The sequence below is a fragment of the Scardinius erythrophthalmus genome (assembly GCF_964197995.2).
Source record: "Scardinius erythrophthalmus genome assembly, chromosome: 19".
NCBI lineage: Eukaryota > Metazoa > Chordata > Actinopteri > Cypriniformes > Leuciscidae > Scardinius > Scardinius erythrophthalmus.
Window position 1 is genome coordinate 5,559,979 of NC_138239.1, and position 24,024 is coordinate 5,584,002.

The 24,024-nt window shown below is 38.2% G+C and overlaps 1 protein-coding gene across 10 annotated transcripts in view; it reads left to right on the forward strand.

Moving 5' to 3' along the window:
- The first annotated feature begins 1,109 nt into the window (after window positions 1–1,109).
- Window positions 1,110–24,024, forward strand: part of smoc1 (SPARC related modular calcium binding 1) — a 60,838-nt gene continuing 37,923 nt past the window's right edge. For 3 of the 10 annotated variants that reach the window (XM_081394414.1, XM_081394410.1, XM_081394407.1), the window contains exons 1-5: window positions 1,178–1,532; window positions 14,277–14,442; window positions 18,121–18,210; window positions 21,628–21,740; window positions 22,172–22,271. In XM_081394414.1, the coding sequence (XP_081250540.1) occupies window positions 1,428–1,532; window positions 14,277–14,442; window positions 18,121–18,210; window positions 21,628–21,740; window positions 22,172–22,271 (574 nt within the window). In that variant the 5' untranslated portion in view covers window positions 1,178–1,427. Of the gene's footprint in view, window positions 1,533–14,276; window positions 14,443–18,120; window positions 18,211–21,627; window positions 21,741–22,171; window positions 22,272–24,024 lie in introns of all 10 variants that reach the window. The other 7 variants (XM_081394406.1, XM_081394408.1, XM_081394409.1 and 4 more) reach the window with 5 other exon arrangements.

The following is a 24,024-nucleotide window of genomic DNA, read 5'->3' on the forward strand; positions in this document are numbered from 1 at the left end:
GAGATCCCAGTGGAAACCTACGGCAGATCGAGGTTCATCCCACATCCATGATAGGAGAACCACACGGAGGCAGACCTGAGCAGACCTGAGCCCTGCTTGCCTGAGCTTCGCCTCTCTTTCTCTGCTTTTCTCCTTAAAATGCAAATGAATAGGGTAGAATTGAACTTTTGAGAAGCTGCAGGAGAATGGTCCAAACTGTATTATATATTTTTATTATTTAATCATTTTTAAACAAGTATCTCTCTCTCTCTCTCTCTCTCTCTCTCTCTCTCTCTCTCTCTCTCTCTCTCTCTCTCTCTATATATATATATATATACTCATTTAACATTATTGAATCAAACATATTATCTAGATGGATGGATGGATGGATGGATGGGTGGGTGGATGGATGGATGGGGGCTTATCTATCTATCTATCTATCTATCTATCTATCTATCTATCTATCTATCTATCTTGTTTTATTAAATAATTTTACTCTTCCTCTCTTTCTCACACACTTAGACTCACATCTTATAAGAATTAATACATAAAAAAGGTCAAATGGGATGACACAATTATGATAGCTAATAATCATGTTTATGATTATTATAAAAAATATTATTAAAAACAAATAGCCTGTCATCACAATATTTATAATCGCTTGATTATATTTTTTTTTCTTATAATACAATAATACAAAACAAAATATCCATAGAATATCAATATTTTAGACATAAAATGGGCCTTTATATTTTAATTGGGAATATTTAAACAACTTGTCAAAGCCATTGCCTTCGCTAAATGAAGTCGCACTTATTAAAATAAGTAGGCTAATAACCATAATAATAAGAAGAAGATTAAACATTTGTGACAACCTGCGTCAATCTCCTTATATAAAAAAAGAATTACATAAATTATGAAATGTTACATATATAAATGATGAAATATTACGCTTTATCTTTTACGCTAATCAAACGACCATAAAAAATAAATAAGTTGCGTAGGACAGTTGTGTCAAAGAAAGTCGTAGAGTGCGTCATTACTCTTGCTGTAACCAAGTGGACTGATGATTAATCCGCGGACTTTTGCACCCCCCACCCCGTCGAACTGCGCTGTCATTGGACGATCCCGCTGTCAATCACGCCAACCAATCCCACCTCCTGAGGTTTTAAACGCGTCCCAAAGTGTAAGACAAACTGTTCAACCTGTAGCTCTGGAAAGGACAGTACATCCCACGCAGTGGAAAGAGTGCATCACTACGACTATCTTCATCTTGTCTGCGTTCTCTCTGGCACTATGAAAACGCACACATGTGAAGGAGAAACCCGCTGAGGACGAATTTATCTGGGAACAAACTTTTGGAATTTCCTGCAACTTTGGGACCTTCGCCAATTCTTAAGTTAATCTTGTCCGTAGGCTGTCAGTTGTCTTAATCAACGTCAGACAGAATGTATTTCCACAATCGGGTCCTTTTTGTGTTTTTGTATTCCCACGCGCTACTGATGATGATGTGCCTGCCACCAGCCTCAGCGCAGAAGTCCAGTGGTCCTCGGGTAAGTCCGTGCGTAACGCCGCACATTTACGCATTTGCCATTCTGATAACTTAAGTGCGTCATTCAAAGTTGTCAATGTGACGCATAAAGTGTTTATACTGTACCGATGTCAATGCATTATACTTAAATAAGGATGCAATTCAATATTCTGATACAGTGTTTCTATGTATGGACATTTCTACAATGCCATTAAATCAAAGTGTCATTCAACTGCATCCTACTCAGAATATGGGTTTGCCCATTCTTCTTACTTGTTAGTGATATACATAACTATGTAACTGAATGCACAATAAACCACTGAAAATTTCACAGCATCTTTTAAACAGTGACACTGAGTTAAAGAATGTTGCATTGCATCCTGGATACCAGGGCAACTCATTCTCTGTCCTTATTATTAGTATGATACATATTAGTTATTGGAAGGATTAAACATTCTAGAATGCGTAATAACCCAACATCAGAGCATCTTTTGGTGATTCAGCTGAATAGATGGGTTTTGCTTGCTGAGGCACATTGTCAGTGAGACTTGAGTACACCCATTGACCTTTTGTCATAAAGGTCTTTTGCTTCCTGTGCACCCCTCTGTGCCCATAGAAAAGAGGACCGTTGCCTTTCCAATGCAGCATTTCATACGATTTCAACAAAGACAACTGTGTGGAGTATTTCTTTCTGTGGCTGAATCAGTTTGCTGACAAAATATTGAATAGTTGAGCTATATGATGTCTCTCATATGATGTGTCGCAAAAAAATGCAAATTCATCTGTCAGTAAGTCAGTAAGTTTGTGTCAAGGTGATGATCTATTGACCCCTAACATCCTTTTTGTTTTAATAGTAGTAAAGTAAAAAAAGAGACAATTATAGGATCTTACATGCGTGATTAATAACACTATCCGGTCGAGGCATGAAAACTTGCCCCAGAAATCAAATTGCCGCAGCATTCTTTTATGTCCTCAAGTATTTGAGCAATTCAGACAGAAGAATGGTTTGTCAAGATTGCCGCAGAGCTGTTGTGGTAAATGTCCATTCAGTTGTGCACTGAGACCATTGAGATTGACCATTGAGAATGAAAGTGAGAACAAATCAGAAAGAAAGCAGAAGAGAGAAATTTGTGGATGCTGCTGAGGTATTGTAATGCTTGTGGTTGGAGGAGGTGGTCGGTATAAAAATCTGATGCGCACGAATGCACGAACGCGCACACACACACACACACACACACACACACACACACACACACACATGTCTGGTGCACTATCTTTGTGAGGACTCTTCATAGACGTAATGGTTTTTATACTGTACAAACTGTATATTCTATCCCCTTACACTGTCCCTATCCCTAAACCTACCCATCACAGGAGACATTCTGCATTTTTACATTTTCAAAAAAACAAATTCTGTATGATTTATAAGCTTTTGTACCCATGGGGACCTCAATTTAGGTCCCCACGGTGACATGAGTCCCCATGAGTCTGTGTGCATTCAGGTTTAAGTCCCCACCGGTGTAGAAAAACATGTCCACACACACACACACACACACACACACACACACACACACACACACACACACACACACACACACAAACACACACACACACACACACCCTGAGTTTCCATGTTTCATGGGGACATTCCATAGACGTAATGGTTTTTATACTATCATTCAATGTGATTTATAAACTTGTTTCCTCTTGGGGTCCAAAAAATGTCCCCTCAAGGTCAAAATTTACTTGTGGGGACATTTGGTCCCCATAACGTAGGGAATTCCAGGAACACACACTTAAAAACACACCACGTGTCTATCTCCAAAAGTGAACAGAGTAAAGATTCATTTCTTTAAAAAAAGATTCTAATAGTACAAAAACATCACATTTTTTGTCTTCAGGAAATATTTTCCAAACCAGTTAATCTGCATGGAACACACTGGACCTCATTGAGATATAAATAGGTTTTAAAAGTGGATCACAATAAATTCCTTGGGATCATCAGCTGTATCTAACTCACATCACAGACATTTATAGCCCTGCATAATTTAATTCTTAATTATGGACGAGAAACCGTTATGCGTGATTACTGAAAGACATGAAGTTCTGTATATGATTAAATTGTGGTGCTCGTTCTTGAGGGCTGTTTGGAAGAATTGAGAAGCATTAATCTTTTTCATTAATGACTTCTTTCCTTTTAATGATTTTGCCATTTTTCTATACTTATGCAGCCACTTTTTCATTTTCCTTGCCATTAACACCCACAGACTTTTATCTCTTGTGATATAATATCTGCTTACTTATTTTTATTTTTGGCAAGAACTCTAAAGACTGACATGTACTGTAATAGTAGCCATACAGATCGTGTGTGTGATTTGTTTTGCTCAACAACAGAAAACAGTACAGAAATATCTCCACAGTGCTAAAACATCCTTCATCATCCTCATCTAATCATTACAGGAGGCCAGAAAGGTTGCGTTAAAAAAGCCATTAAAAAAATCTGGAGTTAAACGCTTCAAAAGTTATACTCCCTTCTGTGCCTCATTTGTAAAAGCTTATCACTGAATGCTGTCAGCTCCAAGAACCCAAAGTTTCATGAGGGCTTATGGCTGCTCAACTGGGCTGGAAGACGTATTTGGGCCAATAACAGGATCAAGCTCTTTCCTGAAAGCCAATTGGGTGATTGGGTTTATATATAAAAAAAAGAAAAAAGAAAGAAAGAAAGGAAGTGTCCCTTGACAGTAGAGGGATTTTAGGTTTCCTTTTCCACATTTAACATGAATTTAGCACACTTTTCCAGTCACAGTTATTCAGAGCTCTTTGACCGAGCCAATTCTGACATGCCGCAGACTTAGAAGATAATATTTTCTGAGGATTTAATTCTGTCAACATGCAGTGATGCGTCTGAGCACAGTGAATATAGCGACTTTTCAGTAGGCATTGGTCCATTTTAAGATCTTTGGGTTCAAGTATAATTTCTTTCTACTAGCATCACCAAATGGAATTGCATAAATAACTATATGAAATAATCAAGTTTCCCCAACTCTCCCCTCATCTGCCATTGGCTGGATAAACAGTTAGTCCTGCCCCTAATCTCACATGATTGGTTGAGCCAACATTGCTGTGTTTTCATAGTGCCACAATGAATCAACCATTCTTAGAGTTGTCATGCACATAAGGCTGGATAAAGTTTTTTAGCATCAAACAAATTACGCACTTAGTATGTTCCTGTGCAAAGGTTACTTGAACTTGCACTGTTATTTACTTGTTAACAGTCTGACAAACATGATCCTCGTGGTAGCTTGACATTTAAAAAGACAACTCAGAAAAACAGAAATAAAACTTTACAGCTTGAGTACCTCAATAGGAAACACATTGTCAGTGTAGTTTAATGGTGAATTAAAACACATTATTAGCATTACAAACAGTGATGAATTTGACTTTAGCATTGGGTTGACACGAACAGGGTAGTTTTATTCTTATTCTTGTTACAAAACACAATGTGGAAGGCCAAATAACCTTATTTAAAATGAATTAAAAGCTAAATGATACAGATACAAATTATGATGCTGAATTTACAAGCTACTGAACACATAACATATTATACATACTAATTGGTGTGATGCATTTTTCTTACAGTACACACAGACTAAACCCGCATTGTACTGCATGTTACAACAGTAACGACAGCTTTCAACAGAACACTCACCAATCGTACGAGACCTCTTTAGAGCACTTTAATATTCCCTTCCCTTTGAAGTATGGACTTAATAGAGTGTGAACTTTTTCCAACATGACAAAAACATAGTCTAACCTGTTTTCATTCAGTAGTTCAATTAAAAGATAAGAATTCCCACACATTTTTTAGAAATAGCTATCCAAACAAACAAATCATCATGGCATTCTGGTTAAGCTGCCCTGTAAAAACCTAACATAACATAACGGTGATTGAAAAATGGACACATGGAGGAACGCGGTGTGTACAACATACCTGCTCGAGTACATCACTGAAACCTTGTAAAGTCATGTAAAGAACAAACACAGCGAGGCGAGTGCGAGTTTCATGCCAAGACAACATTCTCCCAACGCCGCAGATGAGCGCCAAGCCCCCCCAACCCTCCCCTTCTCTCCGCTGTTTTATTGAAGCGGCCCACATCACACCCAATGACCCAATGATGCAGGTGTTAGTGTTGTGTGTGTTTGTGGGTGAGAGAGAGAGAGAGAGAGAGAGAGAGAGAGAGAGAGAGAGAGAAAGTTGGGGGTTGTGTATATGTAAGATTCTTATCTGAATGTATTTCGAAAGAGTGTCTGTTTTGTGTGTGTTGCACGATTATTAACCAGGCATCTAGTAGTCTAGAAAAGAAGTCAGTCATTGTTTACCTTATATAACTCATGATACACTGTACAGCCTCAGCGGCCTTCAACACTGTTGACAGTCTATGAATGTCCGCGCAGCTGAGATGATGGGGATGGGAGAGGAAAGCTTGCAGATTTCAATTCAAACAACTTGTAATGTCATAAAAATCGTGCCAGACTTACTATAATTTCTAGTGTAAAATCACGAACCTGACTCTCAATCTCTTCCATTCCAGATAGCGGATCCCCAAGCTTAGTGATTCAGGTAGTCAGGAACAGTAGTTTAGCCTTCAGTATCCTCCTTTTTTATTCTATCAATTCTTATTCTCAACTCTTATTCTTATGCATGCTATTTTAAATTTTTATGCATCTGTTGTAATTATTTTGATTATTTTAATTCCTTCTACATATGTAAAGCACTTTGAATTACAATTGTGTATGAAATGTGCTATATAAATAAACTTGCTTTGCTTTGCCTTGCCTATAATTTGGCAGAGGCTATGTGCACTAAGAGTGTGTTCACACTTGGCATGTTTGGTTCGATTAAAACGAACCCTGATGCGATTGCTCTGTTAAAAATTCTGAAGAGTCTGATGCTCGGGCACATGCCTGAATGTTCAATAGTAATTGAGAGATTTGCATAATGTTTTTTTGTTTTTTGTTTTTTTCTTCAATGAAGATACAACCAATTGTCGTAAGGGAAAAAATAGTCAGTTGTCTGATGTGAGTTTAACATTTTCCAAATTGAATTAGCAGTCATTAAAGCGACAATGTTGAGAAATATATGGCGGTAATTTAATTTCGGAACATCTCTGATTTCAGGCCGAATTACTATATTGTGATAGCCTGGCTAACGTCAGACCTCTTTCTCATTGAGACGTGGTCTGGGAACCATATGTTCATTTTCTCGTATTTGAGGCGTGGTTTACGAATGCCCAGAGCCGTTTATTGGTCTATCAAATGCGCCTGTACGTAGCTCATAGCCAATCGTTTCAATTATACCAGATGACGTATGTAGAGCGGCAGAAATTCGACAAGGAAGAAGATGAAATAAACTTGCGTTCTAAACTGCTTAGAACACTATCTAAGGCTGCATCGAAAGGTAACTTCGCGTCTGATGCCATGTTGGATCCATAGATATAAACAAACTGCTTCGGTGTGTCGCATAGACGTCATCATCGTCTTGCTGCTCCCTCCCCATTCTGTGATTGGTTCCCTTTTTGAGGGGAAAATCTGGTCCATGGTGTCCAGACTGCCTAGCAGTGTGAATAAAATCGCGCTGCGTGCAAGGCAGCATGGGGAAACCCAGGCTAATATTGTAAAGTTGTTCCTTACGATGGTTGAAATTATTGTATATCAAAGGTATTGGCAAAGATATTGAAGGATGAATTGTGAACTAAACGTTAAGAAAATGCAAAAATAGATGGGAATGGATACATGAGAATTTAGCATGCAAAATTAAAGATTCCAAGTGTAGTCCAGTGGAATAATTAATGTGGTATTATTTAATAAATTGAGAGGTCAGATGTCAAGACCGTTATTTCTTTTTCACAATGTGAGGGCAGAATAAAAAGCAAAAAAGCTGGTAGCACTGTATTTTAAGGTGACATATTAACATGTTACAGACACTTACTATAGTAGTAAGTAACAGTAAATTATGCATTGCAAGCAATGCTAGGTAGCAACTAATTATATGTAATCTGAATTACGTAATCAGATTCAAAAATAAATAATTGTAATTGCATTACTTAAAAAAATACTTAATTTCATGATTACTTAATATCCACAGAATGGCAGTAAATTATTCAGAATTCATTGAATCACGTTAAAATAAAGCATAACCAAAAATCCAAAACACTACATGTTTCTATATCTTTCTGCAGAAGTTCTTGTGAAGTCAGTCACATTAAAAATACCAAGCGATACAAAAGAGCCCGAAAAATTATACACAACCAATTACGTCAAAGTGTTGACTAATGATTATTTCTTGCACAACCTTTGAGTTCAACCCCTAGTGTGTGTGTGTGTGTGTGTGTGCATCATGTTTCCAGACTCAATTACACTAGGCAGACAGCAGAGTTGGACAAGGACTGGAGCAGACGGAGAGAGAGAGAGAGAGAGAGAGAGAGAGAGATAGTGTGAGCAAGACAGAACTAGATAGTCGAGTAAAGAGAGAGGAAATGTGTGTGTGAGGGATAGAGAACAAGTTGGGAGACAGAGTCAGGGGACAAAAGGCTGTTCTCCCTGTGTGGGCCAAATGCAGCGCTGTGTGCTTGATATACAGTGAGCGACAGCTGGGATTTGGATAAGGAAGGTTTTCTGACAGAGAGAATGTGTTCTGGGTCAGTGCTATGGCATTTTGCTGTGGAGAGATAGCAGTGGCTATCAGCATTTAATGATACGGCTTTCTTTGAGAAAATACCAGAGATTACCAGCCTCCCAGAGGCTTCAATTACAGGCCGATAAAAGTAGTGTCTCTTTAGTCATGACATAGCAGGCTTCATCAACTGAAAAGCATGTCACAAATTCGCCATATTGGCACGCTGAAGCGGTATCTTCTCTTTGTGTGATTGTTGTGTGTCTGAAATCTGGATTGGCATTTTGAAGAAATTTGTGGATCCCAAGGATGTAGATGGTTTACAAACCAAAAGTATTATTTTTTTCCCCCAATGAATGATTTATGGCTAATGCTAATTCATACTTTCTATGTGGTTTCAGCAGTGGTCAATCAATCAGTTTCCCATAATGACTTCATTGATGTGTTGTATGGTTAGCTATAGAGTTCAGACCAGACCATACAAGACCCAGAACAAAACCAGAACCTGAACCCTAGAACTCACACCAAGACTAGACACCCCAAATCATAAACTGGGATTAAACAAGAACCAGATCCATCCTTGTTGGTCCAAGAACCATACTGTCCATTTTAATGAACCCAGACCCTGAGAGTGGAATTCATAGTGAATAACTGACAGTGGCCAATGTTTACACCTGGTATTAAGATGCGTTTTGGTCGATCGAATCACACACAGACGAGGGAGACACGTTCCCGTTTACACTTGGTGTTTTAATCCGTCTCTTTAATCCATCTCCACTTCTGTCCTGATTTCTAGGGGAGTGTCAATGGGTAAATGTGTGTGTTTTTTCAGATCTTTTGATCTAATGGACAAAATAAGCTATTTACATATGAACGCGACCGGAGATGACGGAAAAACACACGGAGAGCAGCAGCTTTCGTTTCTGCTCTGAAAGCCTCAAGACCAGCCGAACGAAAGTGTGTGTTAGAAATCAGGAATGGTGAGAGAACATTGTGCTTGGTATGTGAGCTTGACTGACGTAACCTGCCAGAACTAATGCCACGTGATTTTTTCTTCAAATACAGTTCAATTCACATTTATTTGTATAGAGCAGCTTTACAGAAAATGCATGTCTACATTACAATTTAGAGTGATCTGTTATCAGCGGTGACTGTGTCGAAGTTATGTGTTAGGCAGATACAATGAGCTCTTTGAAGTAATTATTACGAGTTGTGAACATCATGATTACAGTATCCAAAAGTCCAGAGTTTTGTGATCTTGGTAAAATACACAGGAACTAACCATTTAGGGCCTTATAGGTCAGTAGCAATACTTTGTAATCGATGCGTAACTTAATAGGTAACCAGTGTAGAAGATAACAAAATTGGTGTTATATGATCATATTTTCTTGACCTGGTAAGAACTCTAGCAGCTGCATTTTGGACTAATTGTAGCTAATTGTAATATGATTTTCGAGAGCAAAGTTGCTGTCAAAGGCAATTTGCCTCAATCGTGTCTGAATTTAATAGAAGAACATTACTAGTCATCTAACATTTTATATCACAATCCTTCCTTCCTTCCTGTTTTTTTTTTTTTTGTGGGTGATCAGACAGTCAGTGAGATTCGCCAGAAGAAATAACATGACTGTTCCTTAGCCAAGTTGTGTCATTAGAGTGACAAAATAGGAAGTTGAGGAAGCAGATTTACAGTTAGCCTGGATTTAATTAGTGATCAGAGAAGAGGGATTATGATTGCAGATCTCCTTCATATGAAATCTGACAGTCGTTACTGAATAATGCAAAGCTGTTTTAGGAGGGGATTTGAAGTTTGCATAACCAGTTTCTAACACTCTGCTTTTCAATTTTCATGTACTGTATGCACTAAAAGTGAATAGCTTTGGTTGGTTTTTAAGTCATTTTTTTTCTCTATTATTACATAAACATTGGTCATTACATATTGAAGTGTAACCTTATAAGTTGAAAATGTGCACAATATTGTTTGAAATTGAGTTTCAAACCTTTTTGTGAGATGTCAGCTACATTTGGCTAGGCCCGCTAATTTTGTAGCAGCCAATCAGAAGTCGGCTTTTATTCCTCATTGTTGTTGTTATTCTTCCTAAAGGTAATGAGTGCTTCACACATTATAGAGAGTAGCTCTGGCACTCCTTGTGAAAACCACACACACACACACACACACACACACACACACACACACACACATAGAGAGAGAGAATGCCTGCCAAGAATAAAAATCCATCTGTGCAATGAGATTTCTCTGGTGTCTCCAGCTCGTCCAGAAATCTCCACTTTATTGTGAGGAGTCCAGGCAAAAGTTAAGAGTATCCTTGTTCTCAAAATAGAGTTCTAAGAAGAAACATTAGTCATAAACCCCAAACTGAAAAACAAGAACATTTTTGGAGATCACTTTTAATTAGAAAAATGTGCTTGACAAATTGTTTAATCAACAAGGGGATTGTTTTTAACGATTTACATATGATTTTAGTAGTGTCAGAGTAGGATTTATGGATTGCTGACTACTGAACCGATATTTCACTCAATGATGTGAAAGATGTGTACTGATTGAGAAACCTTTGCAATGCAATAATGAATTGCGTACAGTGGCCCCAAAAGGTATTTAGGCACCTGCGCCACAACTAAATACAGTTATACATTTATGAATATCATTGCATTAGTTGCAAAAACAAGGAATTTACTAAAGAGATATAAGCAATATATGTATGTTAGGTTATAAATGGTAAAATAGACAAAACTGTTTAGGTATTTGGTTGTCGGGTATTAGTGGAACATGTTTGGTCACATGTTTGGTGAACGTTAGTTGTGACAAAAGTTTTAGTATCAGTTGTTTGTTGATGCCATTCGGTTTGATATTTTGTTATGCAATTCATTAGAAATGTGTGACTTAAATGGTTAGTTCACCCAAAAATGAAAATTCTTTCATCATTTATGTCATAAATGACACCCTAATGTCATTTTAAAACCCATCTTTTTTATCTGAGAGCTTTCTGTCCCTCCATTGACAGCACGCAACTTACACTTTCAAGCCCCAGAAAAGTAGTAAAGACATCATTAAAGTAATCCATGTTCCTCCAGTTTTAATAAAGTGGTAAATTGTTTTTTTTTTTTTTTGCACAAACAAAGCACTCGCATCACTTCATAAAATTGTGGTAGTTAAACCACTGGAGTCACATGGATTACTTTAATGATGTCTTTACAGAAAGCTCTCAGAGAAAGCTCTTTTTTCATTAAAAAAATCTTCAGTTGTGTTCCAAAGATGAACAAAAGTCTTACGGGTTTGAAACGATTTGAGGGTGAGTAATTAATGACAGAATTTTCATTTTTGGGTGAACTAACCCAACATTAAGTATCCCAAAATCTATACTTTCTGGGGACGTTATTGTAAAATGTGAGAATGGCAGATGTTAATGTTGTGTAGGCTTCTGTGCTCCTCTGGGTTCTGGTGCTTAACTAAACTCCTGCCCACACAAACTGACCGAATGTGTGTGATTCATTTCACTTCCAGTTATACACTTAAACAGTCTGTTACACTTAGGCTCATATTTTACAAATAAACACATTTTCACAGACTTAGTCATATATCAGTATGCTTTCAATACGAGGTGATGCATAAATGTGTCCTCTGATCCATGTCAGTTGTGTGCGTTTTTAACTTGTGTTGTGTGAGATACACACTAATATGTGTGAGATAACGCTTTGGACACTTAATTGTTAATTACATTGCTGGTACCCTTAAATGCTGATAATTAATTAATTAATTGCAATAAAATGAACATTTCTTAGAATTCAAATTTATGTTGAATGTCATGTCTTTAAATATATTTGTAATTACACATTTGTAATGAAGTTGCAATTTAGTACATTTAAAAATATATTAACTTTAAATGTAATATTTAATATCTTAACATACCTTAACTTATCTTACATGTATCTTTAAATGTAATATTTCACACTACAGTTAAAATTATGATTATGTTCTTTACATGAGCTTTAGTATGTTAGTCAGAACATCAAAATAAGTGTACTTCTTTAAAGCACAACAAAAATATATAACTTTCAAGTTCTATCAACAACTTCTAGTGGTTTTCATGTCGTTTTTAGAGTTCAAATGACTGGGAATTCTGTAAAATATCTTATTTTTTGGTTTCACAGACAAAAGAAAATCATGCCAGTTTGAAATGATGACAGTATCTTAGACTATAAAGAAGTGCACTGTAGGTCGTACAACTGGGTATGATGTTACGCCTTGTCATAATGTAACCATACAGAACACATCACTGAAATATGCATGTGGTCAACATGAATATGGTAATCAAAGTTTTCTGAGGGAGTCAACAACTGTTTGGCTTTGCCTGTTGCTTTCTTTTTCTTAGTTTCCTTCACAGAAAATGGACAAATAGACAAAATCACCATCTGGACGTGTATTGAGTTGTAAATCTCCTTTAAAGCAGCTTGCTTTGGATGCAGCATTTATAGTGCTACTTAGTCTGGGCAGCTTTCTCTAGGAATATTTTGGCCTGTCTTTAAAAACTCTAAAGATTTGCTTAGGCATTTATTTTTAATGTGGCTATTCTGGATTATTTACCCAAGTGAGAATTAAAAAATATTCAGTGTGATATGGACATGCATGTATTAATATATAAGCATCATTTAGTACAGTGCATGGAAAAGGAGCCAGATTTCATAATGGCATACTTTCAGCTAAAAAAAAAAAAAGGATAAATGTCTGGTCTGTCTGTCATAAGGCACTCAGACGGATTCACTTCATGTCTATATTAGTGACATCATTTGGCTCTATTTGCTTAATTGCTCAACTCAAGAGATTGAGTCCTGAGCAACCTTTTGTTGTTTGCGGTGTACTGTAAGTATGTGTGTATGTATGTGTGTGTGATCAGAAACGGTCAGCTCTGTTTAGTCAGATGGGTCTGGTTAAAATGGAAAATGTGCCCTGTGTTTCTGGCAAAGGCTACCCTTTTTCCAGTAGAAGTTCTTCAGTTTGTGTACCTGATGTGCTGTGAGACCACTGTCACTGCATGATGGTGCACAATCTATAGCAAATTTGTCTTGTACTACTGTAGGGAGGCTGTAGGGAGGCTGAGTTAAGCTGGCTTTTCTTTCTCTCTACCTCTAAACTGTTCAGACTCTTCTGGCCCTCTCAATGATTGGGGGAATATGAAATTGTGGAAATTCAAGAATTATATATATATATATATATATATATATATATATATATATATATATATATATATATATATATATATATATATATATATATTTGAGGTGGCCTGTTACATGATAAATGCAGCTGAGGGAAAAGAACTGGTTTAGAGGGAATAAGACGTTTTTTCCAATGTGAGTGAGAAGAAGAAAATGTCTTTTTTTTATCAACATTTCTTTTAATAAAGTCAGTATGCAGCAGAAATTAACCTGTTTACTTTATAATTCACATTCCTGGTCCTATTGTTCATGATTCACGAGTGTCCATTATTCCAGGGATATACAAAATGCCTCCATTCTGGTGTGGAATACTATTTTAAAATGTTCACCTAATAAATAAGTTACTAAGAATAAATTAAGTCCGTCCCACTTGTGAATACATCACATTTTGGATGTAGAGTGAGAGTGTTGATATATCAGAATTTCTAAATTAGATAGATAGATAGATAGATAGATAGATAGATAGATAGATAGATAGATAGATAGATAGATAGATAGATAGATAGATAGATAGATAGATAGATAGATAGATAGATAGATAGATAGATAGATAGATAGATAGATAGATAGATAGATAGATAGATAGATAGGTCTTGGTTATTATAAGTCACAACAGAAATCTTTATAAGGCTATGTGATATTTCAACTGAGCTATTTTAAGATTCATGATTCATGGCAATTGCACCAAATGATCCTTCTACTAAAACCTGTGAAACTCATTGAACTGTTTTAAAGCTCAGCAGCTCTGTTTAATTTATTGCACAATCATTAAAGTCTAGTCAGGGTATTCTGTCAAGTTCTCCATGGCTTATTATATTGTCATGCCCTCATTGCTCTTTATATATGTACATGTGTGTGCAGTGGCTTATAGGGGAAAGAGAGAGCCCATGTTCCCCTGCGTGCTCCAGGGGTCACGGCAAGCCTGTGTGTGGGTCAGACGGACGCAGTTATGATACCAACTGTGACCTGGAGAGGGCGAAATGCAAGGACCGCACTCTCACCCTCGCCCACAGGGGCCGATGCAAAGGTCAGTGGACATCAGAAACTTTTGTGTGATCATTTCTGAAAACCATTTAGGCATTTTGAATTGCATGTGAGGATTGTATCGTGTTGGTTTCACTTTATGGTGATGGTCCCTTTAACACATTCTGTTGACTATATGTAACGTTGCACCTACATATCTACTAACTCTCATTAGAGTGTTAGTAAAGTATTAGTAGACTGTTAGGGTTAGAATAAGTTGTTTTTGGAATGTTTATCATCACAATAAAGAGTTAGCAGATATTAAGCAGACTGTCTACAAATACTATAATGAGAGTTAGGTGGCATGTAGTTGAAAAGTGTTACAAAAACATCTGCTAACATAGTTATGGTGTACATCACTGCACAGCATCCGAATATTTAAATATCTTTAAAGCAATACAAATTTACTTTAAAATTGCATAAAATGTTTTCTGACTTGTTTTCAGAATAGATCTGTTGTGTGTATATTGTGTTTTCCCCTGTGACCTAGTTTTCCAGTGTTGTCTGATTAGTCATTTAGTTCACCTGTCGTCTCATTAGTCATCTCGTTAGTCCCTGTGTATTTATACCTTGTGTTCTCCCTAAGTCTTTGTCCATTCTCGTCTATGTTTTATGTGGTTGTGTTCTCCTGTGTTTGGATTTGATCATTAAATACTATTAACTTGGACTACTCCTATTGTGCGCTTCATTCAACACACACGTTTCCTGACAGAAGAACGGGCCAATACAGGTTCATTTTTGCGGGGGAGCAGGGAGAACATCCGCTGGAAGAACACACTCGGGACTTTATCCAGCTAGTGTGTCAGACACACTACCTGGACTACTTGCTCTGTGTATTTTATCACACCAGCCTGAGCGAGCTGTCCAAGGCATGCATTCCAGTGGACGGTCCAAGGGAAGACTTCATCGCATCCGTGGAGTAGGTGCTGGTGAACAACAACTCCCCGTTCACCTTCGGCCTGGCTGAGGACAGCACCAGCCCCACTCCACATCCAGAGACCAGCCATTCGTCACCGACGACCGGCACGATGGAGATACGAGAGCCCACTTCAGACATTGGACTTCAGCCTGCTGCGACTGACAAGACCGAACCTGAAGAGAGGGCGGAAGGAGTCGTCACCACAAGGTGTGTCTGACCAGGTGCGTGAGCCCACTACATCATGTGCTGCTGAGGGAGTGTTAATGGAGTTCGAGAGCTAGGAGGAAAGCTCACTGCTGTGGATGGGATCGCTATGGTTGCTGGAACATTTTTTAGACCATTGGATATGTTTGAGGAGGTAATTCCCCTGTTCCTCCTTTCTCTGTTGGTTCCGTCTAGCCCTGTATCTCCAGTGATCCCTCCCAGCAATCCCTCTCCCACTTCCTCTAACTGCCTGTTCCTCAGCCTAGTTTTCCCATGTTGTCTGATTAGTCATTTAGTTAAGCTGTCGTCTCATTAATTATCTGGTTAGTCCCTGTGTATTTATACCTGGTGTTCTTTCTCATTCTCTGTCCGTTCTCGTCTGTTCTCGTCCATCTCCTCTGGTACCCTTCAGCCCCTCTTCATCTCCTGCACTGAAGCGTGTGGATCCGCTTTGGTTCTTCAGGCCACTAGCTCCGCCTAAAACAGAGGATCCCCTGGCTCCGTCTCCAGCCTCTAAACCCAACACTCCACAACAGCCTGTCGATGCATCGTCTCCGCCCTGGCTCCTCCCTCCCTCTGTTCCACCGGAAACCTTCTGCCTTACAACTCCATCGGGCTCCCTGGTCCCATAGGCTCTGCCTTGGTCAGACGTCGTCCTGCCTGCACCTTTGATTGTGTCTGGCTCCACCTTTCCCCCAACTACGCCTTCATCCTCAGTTCCACCGGCTCCACCTCAGTCTTCAGGTTTCTGTGTTCCCCCTCGGATACTTGTCGCTCCGGCTCCACCTCTGTCTCCAGTTCCGTCAGTGTCTTGTGGGCTCTTCGGCATGTCAGCTCCATCTGGGTCTCTGTCTCCATTGGTGTCTCCATCGGCTGTTCCCAGGGTGGCTCCTGTCAAGTCTCCACCATGGCTCCTCCCGCCTTCGACTCCACCCTGGGGTCTCGTCATGGTTGGTCTCTGGACCAACATCTGGCTCCTCCTGCTCTGGGCTCCCTCTTGGCTCCTCCCACCCTCCACTCCCCCTGGTACTTTTTTGTTGGACTCTGTTTTGTTTCACCCCTTCCTTTGCCCTCCTCCAAAGCATCCGCCCTCCCTCCTCAGTTGGACTGTTCTGTACGACGCGAGGACTTGTCTTTTCAGGAGGGGGCGTACTGTGCGTGTATATTGTGTTTTCCCCTGTGACCTAGTTTTCTCATGTTGTTTGATTAGTCATTTAGTTAACCTGTCGTCCCATTAGATGTCTCGTATCCGTTCTCGTCTATGTTTTACGTGGTTTGTTCTCCTATGTTTGGATTTGATCATTAAATACTATTCCTGTCGTGCACTTCATTTAACACACACATTCCCTGACAATATCAGCTTAAATCTTACAAACTTTAGTGAGGTTTAAAAGCCGGAAAAAATTAGCAAATGGGGTAAGGAAAGCAAACTTAGCTATATTATCTGAAAACAAGCTTTATTGTCATATGCATTTTGAAAAATTAAGCAGTGGCGCTCATGCGTAATGCGGGATTTAATATTCTATACCACTAGATTACTGAACCCTAATAAGTGTAACATTTCCACTCACGGCTAATCAAGGTTATGAACTCAAGTGCAATTTAATAATAATAAACATGAAAACTTAGACCAAAAACCTCACCAAATGCAGAGTTATATATAAAGACGAATCTAGACAAGAGGGCCATAGACCTTATTCAGGGTAGACACCATATTGAATTTTATTTGGATGAAAACGGGGCTGTGAGTGATGGACTTTTACAGTCTTTACAATGGCATGTGCTGTATAAAGGTCCTAAATCACATGTTATTTTCACAACTAACAACATTCACATCTGTATTATGATGTTTTTGTCTACTGAAAGTTTTTGGAAAGATACTTTATCAGCTGAACAATATGTTGTTAAACAACAGTACAATCAATTGAACACGCTGTAGTTGTATCCCTCACAGCCTTGTTTTTTCATTCCTGTCAAAAATTTGATATGGCGCTACCCTGACTAAGGTCTCACAAGAAAGCTAATCCTAAAACAAGAAAAACCCGCAACCCTGACTGAGTAGGTACCTGTACCACATGATTAAATGATTTCTTCAAAAAAAATCTCTTTAATATGAATGTGTTTAGTACTATATTTAGACTGGACGTATACATCTGCCATGTTGGCATTGTCATGTGACCCAAGGCATCAATTGTGATGCTTATCTGGCATTCATGACTTTTTTCCTATGGCCTCATGGGATAGTAAAGTGTCCATCAAAAATTGCTGACTCCAGTTTTATGTATTATACTACTCTTTTGGCATATTATTTGGGGAAGTAGGCATATTCAAATGCAGTGCTGAAAACTAGTAATAAAGGAAACAGGAAATGACAGACAGGAAACAATGAATAAGGCAACAGGAACTAGGAACAAGAACTTCAAAACAAAAGCACATAGCAAAATAAAAGACCACATTCAAAAACATGAAGCCAGAAAAAAACTAAACATACATGACAGTAAGCTAGACTGTTCCTTGAGTATTTGTGTTAAGTAATAAATATGTAAATGTGTTTTTCAGGTATTCCAGGTAAAAAGTGGGAGAGGATTGATCAACCTTTTCCTGCGCCCACACTGGTTTCAGAGGTCAAAGAGCTGACAGCTATGAAAGGTATGAGCAATGAGATGAAAACCTATGAACAGTTTCACCGTTTGTACCACTCCGCGTGCAGCATTTCTCACAGCAAGTGTCATGGCGGAAGAGCAAACCCACTATAATTTTACAAATAGTATTGTTGTTGTGTGACGGAATGTAGTTTTATAAGTTTTTAGACTAAACTGTAGTTGTTTAAACTTCACATATGTGGTTTATTAATAAAGATAGCGCCTATCTTAAACTTTTCAAAGATGTTTTCAGAGATGTGAGCTCCAGGCCGTCAGCGGCCGTTCAATGCTCATGTACCCGCCGAGAACTCGGCCACTGGCTCTAATGTCTCTAGAGTGGTTAAACATGAGATATAATATGTGTTGGGTATGTCTACTGAGCAATCTTTGGTCTCATTAAACTATTATTTGTTCCAGAGCAAATAGTTTTGTCTGAGAGCAAAGTTTCAGATCTTTATATTTTTATATAACTTTATTTCATCAGAGCACTGCTTTTGTACTTTTGACTGAATTGCTTAGCGACTTTTATAATTACAATTGTTGTTTATTAAATATTATTGTTCAATAAATATTATTTGATAGAAATAATAGTAGTATTTAATAATAGTATATGGTATTGAGAAATGTTCTGTGTTAGTGTTGGTGATTTTGACTTCAGTGCAGGTAAGTTGGCGTCTTTATGGGTAAATCAGTAGCAAAGACCTTTGTGTTGACTATGTTCATTTATCAAGTTTCAGGGCTTGTTTTTTGTTTTTTTCATGGATGACTATGCTAAACAGGCCAATAAGAGAGTATTAACTACTATTATTCCTTTTAATAATGCTAATGACTAATTAAGACGTCTACAAATGTATAAAACTGATCAGAGATCAGGTAAAACCCATAGACACTTGTTCAATGGTTCGCCGCTGGGGAGCGATCTCAGTGAATCCGCATGATTCATGGGTTCACGGGTTCACGAGTTACAGAGATCATGGCCCTCATTGGTGAACCATTGAATTTTGACAATTTAGACAATTTCAAAACAGTTATGACGTAAGAAGCCTCATTTACTGAAATCAGGTGACTTTGGCAGTTTGATACACACCCCAAACCACTGGTTCGAAACAAAAGATTCGTAAAAGTTTCGAAGCTTGCTGTGTTTTTACCTACTTTAAGCTAAATACATTTAAAACTTCTGTGGCAGCTTTGGCTTCACCTTCCTCACCATTTTTTTTCAAACTGGGTTGCAGTTTTGTCTTAGTTTCAAGTGTTGGCACTAAAAAGGTGGCTGATCTCAAATGAACACATCTGTGTTCGTGTCAGAGAGAATATACAGTCCCTGGGGCATCAGAGCAAACTACCAAGGGAACGCGTATGCCCACTGGTATGCATGTAAGTTTTTGCAGGCCGTGTTCACATACTGAAAGGCAGATTGACTGTCTTTAAGTCACGGTCAGCCTGCATCATAAGTTTCTTAGACTGGACCGTGTTAAACTGTCAGTTAAAGGTGCATGATCTGTGTCATCACTGTTTTTTTAGGAAAACACTAATTGGTGTCTATTAACAAACTCTTTTTAAATTGTGTACTGCTAATTAGAAACTTTGGTTAAAGTACTGATATTTACTCAGCGTAAAGTTCATATACCTTGCAAACAAAAAAACATCTTTAGCAAACTGAAATAGGAAATTGAAAATAAAAAACAAATGGAGAGGTAGGTTTATTAGGGCCCGAGACGAACAAAGACAGCCATTTACCAAAAAAAATTTGCACATTTTGTCCCATAGAAATGTACATAAATTCACTGAATTGTAAATATATTATATACATAATTAAGGCTTGTTTTGTCCTGATTTTTTTAGACATGTTCCTGGATCAACATTTAATTCTAACCATATCCCTACCCCTAAACCAATCCCTACCCATAAATTACCCCTAAAATCAGACAGAAATGATAGGAGGATAACACTGATGTAGCAGCAACCGACTCTATAAGCCATGACATAAACTGTAAACTTGTCCCTCAAATCTGATTGGTTAATTGGAATGTTATTCCAGGATCAACAAAGATGTTGATCCAGGAACATGTTGCACTTGGTGAAATCATGTTCTGCATGTTGTACTGTAAGAAAAAAACTAAAAAGGTCAGATTAACAACTGATGTTTTGAGGTTTGGTTGTTCTGTATATAATATATATAATTCAACTCTGGTGTTATCTGGAGCTGACTGCAGCCCACCTGTCTCTTCCAGTCGATCGGTCACAGACTTCACAGATACAACAGGTGTTTCTCATTTTTGCATCATGGATGATTTAAGAGCATCTGCTCACAGGCATGCGTAGGGCAGATTTGCAGTTTGTCTTTGTGTGTTTGCTGAACTTCCATCTGTCTGGGTTCATATCTTCACGCAAGGATGGCATGGTTTTTAGCCTCCTCATTTCTTGGATGCAGTCCAGCACTGAGGTCCAACTTGTAAGTGTTGTTTATTTGACTAGGATGACTAAATACTCTCTGTATTCATACAAAGTGCCTACATGTTGGAACACGACACTCAGCTTTGCCATTTCAAAACCTCATATTTTCCTTGTTTAGATGACGTTTCAAGATTAAGAATCTTCATGATGCATTTCTTACCACAAGTGATGAGATTTCTTTAGATGGTTGTTTAATGAGATGGCTTTTCCAATAATCCTATCTTCAGAAATCCGCCAGTTTATTGTTCTCAGGATTTTCATGGTCATGGAAATATCCAGCTATTTTAAAAGCCAGGAAAACTCATGAACAATTAATATCTTAAAAGGTTATGGAAATGGCATTGATTTTTTTTTTTTATCGTGAATATATATTTTTGTAGTTGCCCAGGCTTAAAATAGAATTGCTCTTTGTGATTGAAATTTCCCCAAAAAAACATTTTTTAAAGGCTCTTTCCTAATAATCATGCGCCTGTTAATTGTTTTTAGGATTTCCATGGTCATGGAAACATCAAGCAATTTGAAATGGTGATTTCCAGGCCTGGAAAACCAGAAAATGAGTAATACCTTTGAGTAATACCTTTAAAGATCATGGAAATGGCATGGAAATGTCTATTACTTAGTTCTAAAATATAATTGCTGTTTGTCAGTGAAATTTCTATTTATTTATTTTTAATCCCTATCCAGTAATCATAAACAACTGGAAAAGTCATGGGAGTACCCTGGTCAAAAAGTAGGGGGGAAAGTGTGGGAGTGTTTATGTGTCTTATGTGAATTTCCCCCCTTATTACTCAGCCTTATACGTTATTCAGTTTGTTAATTTCCTAGATAATATTTTCCAAAGCAACATTTTTTTTTTTTTTTTTATAAAAATCCCTGCAGAATCAAACCCATTGTGGCACTAGCTTTATGTAAGTTTAGCTGCAATTGTATGTCAAGTGTGTAATTAGGCATATTTGTTTCTGTATTACAGAAGCAGGCCAGACGAAATGTCGGACTGAGAGGATTCAGGCTCTGGAACAAGCCAAGAGACCACAGGAATCCATTTTTATCCCAGAATGCAATGACGACGGAACATTTGCCCAGGTCCGACAGAGTCCCGGGCCGCTGCACTTAATATGTTGCTTCTGACATCGACGAATCCTAAAGCCTAAACCTATCTAGTGGACAAATTAGCCTTCTAACATCTTCCCCAGCCTTGATAGGATTCCAAAAATTTGCACTTCCCTGTGTTTCTCATCAGCACGGCTGCTTTGGGAATCTGAATGGAAAGTGTACATTAAATCGCATTTATAGACTCGCAGCCTCTGTTTCACCTGCGCCTTTGCTTTGTTAAACAGCGATCATCCAGTCCGCCTAAGCTTTTAATGCCTCATCGTTTATGAGAGTCGTTTTTCACTCTGAATAATTGTATTCCCCCAGCGCAAGCGCCGGGACGTTTCGTGCGGGTCGTCCAGGAGATACAAGAGCAGTTGCTGGAATTTCCTCTCACCTCTCTCCGTCTGTATCTCCTCCAGGTCCAGTGTCACACCCTCACAGGATACTGCTGGTGCGTGACCACAGATGGCAAGCCAGTCAGCGGTTCCTCTGTCCAGAACAAAACGCCAGTGTGTTCAGGTACTGTATGTATGCAGATTTTATCTCTAGACTGTTTGCTTGGATTATCGCTTTGTGTTTAGGTCGTGCTGAAAAGCAGAACCGCTAAACCATCAGGTGCCTCGGTCAAGAAGCTGCGCCTGTAGTCCATCACTTTCAAAGCCATTAGACTTTGTTTGATTTAAATTGTGCTCTTTGTTTTGATGGAGTCAGCGTGATGTTAAACTCTAGCCACCGCTCTGTTTAGTTTACTTCTACTGTGTTTGTGCATGGAACCGAGAGGTGATGGATAATATCCTGGAGGACTTGCGCCGACTCCGAAAGTTCATCCATTTTTCTTTTCTCTACTTTAAGGTTTCTACATGCCTGCTCTTCTCTCTTTCTGTCTCTATCCAAATTCACACTCCATCAATCTCTGTCTTCATCTGTTTCATTCTCTACAATTTTTCCTTCTTCTCCATCATTGCTTTCTCATTCTGTTTTTCATTGTGTAACTGCTTTCAGTGGACAGTTGGAATGAGGGAGCTTTTCTCTTCGTAAATGAATGGGAACACTTTGCTCAAATGGCTCTGATTGTTCTGTTGGAGATAACACCACCGACTCCTGCCAGAACTGGATTACGTTAGGATTGGAGCACCTGGTTCTCTTTTTTTCTTGTGTCTTGACATTTTATGGTTACCTGCTATCTCACGCTTACCTAACCCTGATGTAAAATGTCTACTAGCTTTCTGGATGGTCCCCCCAGTTCATCAGCAGCACATTGCAGAGACACCTGTGAAACTTTTTGCTTTAGAGTTTTAGCTTGTTCAATATAATTAATCATTTTATTGTTATTATTATGATGGGATGGTACAAAGCATACTTTTTACCTCAGTTAATTTACTTAATGCCTATACCATTTCTGCACCACTAGAATAGAAAAATGTAATTACCAAACAAGTTTCCAAACAGATTTCCCAAAAAACCCAGACTGCAACATAGTGTCGGCCCAGATCCTGGCCACATCTGGTAAATTTGTTTTATTGTTTTAATGAATAGGAAGTCCCACCCTCAAACTTATGGCATTGGTTGAGTCGGTAGGTGTGTTCGACTTCATGTTGCGCTGCATAGACTGATCGATCGACTCCACGTCACTGTTACAAATGCAAGAGCTATTCGAGAGCAGATTCATTCTGCACAGCTTCTCCAGAGCAGCTGGAAAACTCTTTTCATGTAATATTAATGTTATATTGTGACATGTTTATCAAAATAAAACTGATCAAATATATAGATCCCACTTCATAAGGATTTAAATAGTAAATAGGCTTATTTTGAACTTTATTCTTATATATGCACGTGGTGTATTGGAAGTACTGAATGAAAAGTGTTCAAGTTGCTACATGAAAACATCTTTAGCACTTTGAGATTTCGCTGAAATGTAAAGTGCATTATAAATAAAATGTATTATTATTATTATTATTATTATTATCTGAAACGTCAATGTATTTGACAAATTCTTGGCTCTGACTTGACGGCTCCATTTGGCCGGTCGGTTAAATCCAGCCAAAGTCGAACACTCTTACTGTTAATATTATTGGGCCACTCAAATAAACAGCAATGCTTTGTGAGCATCACAGAGACAGGCTGTGATTAGCATAGCATGCTACCATACTACTATCTGAAAATTGCCTTCTCTACCTTTAACCAAAAAAGAATAATTAAAAAAAATTGACTTTGTAACGATGGAACCAGAAGTGCTTAAATGCTAACTCATTTCTAGGTTTTGGCCTAAAAA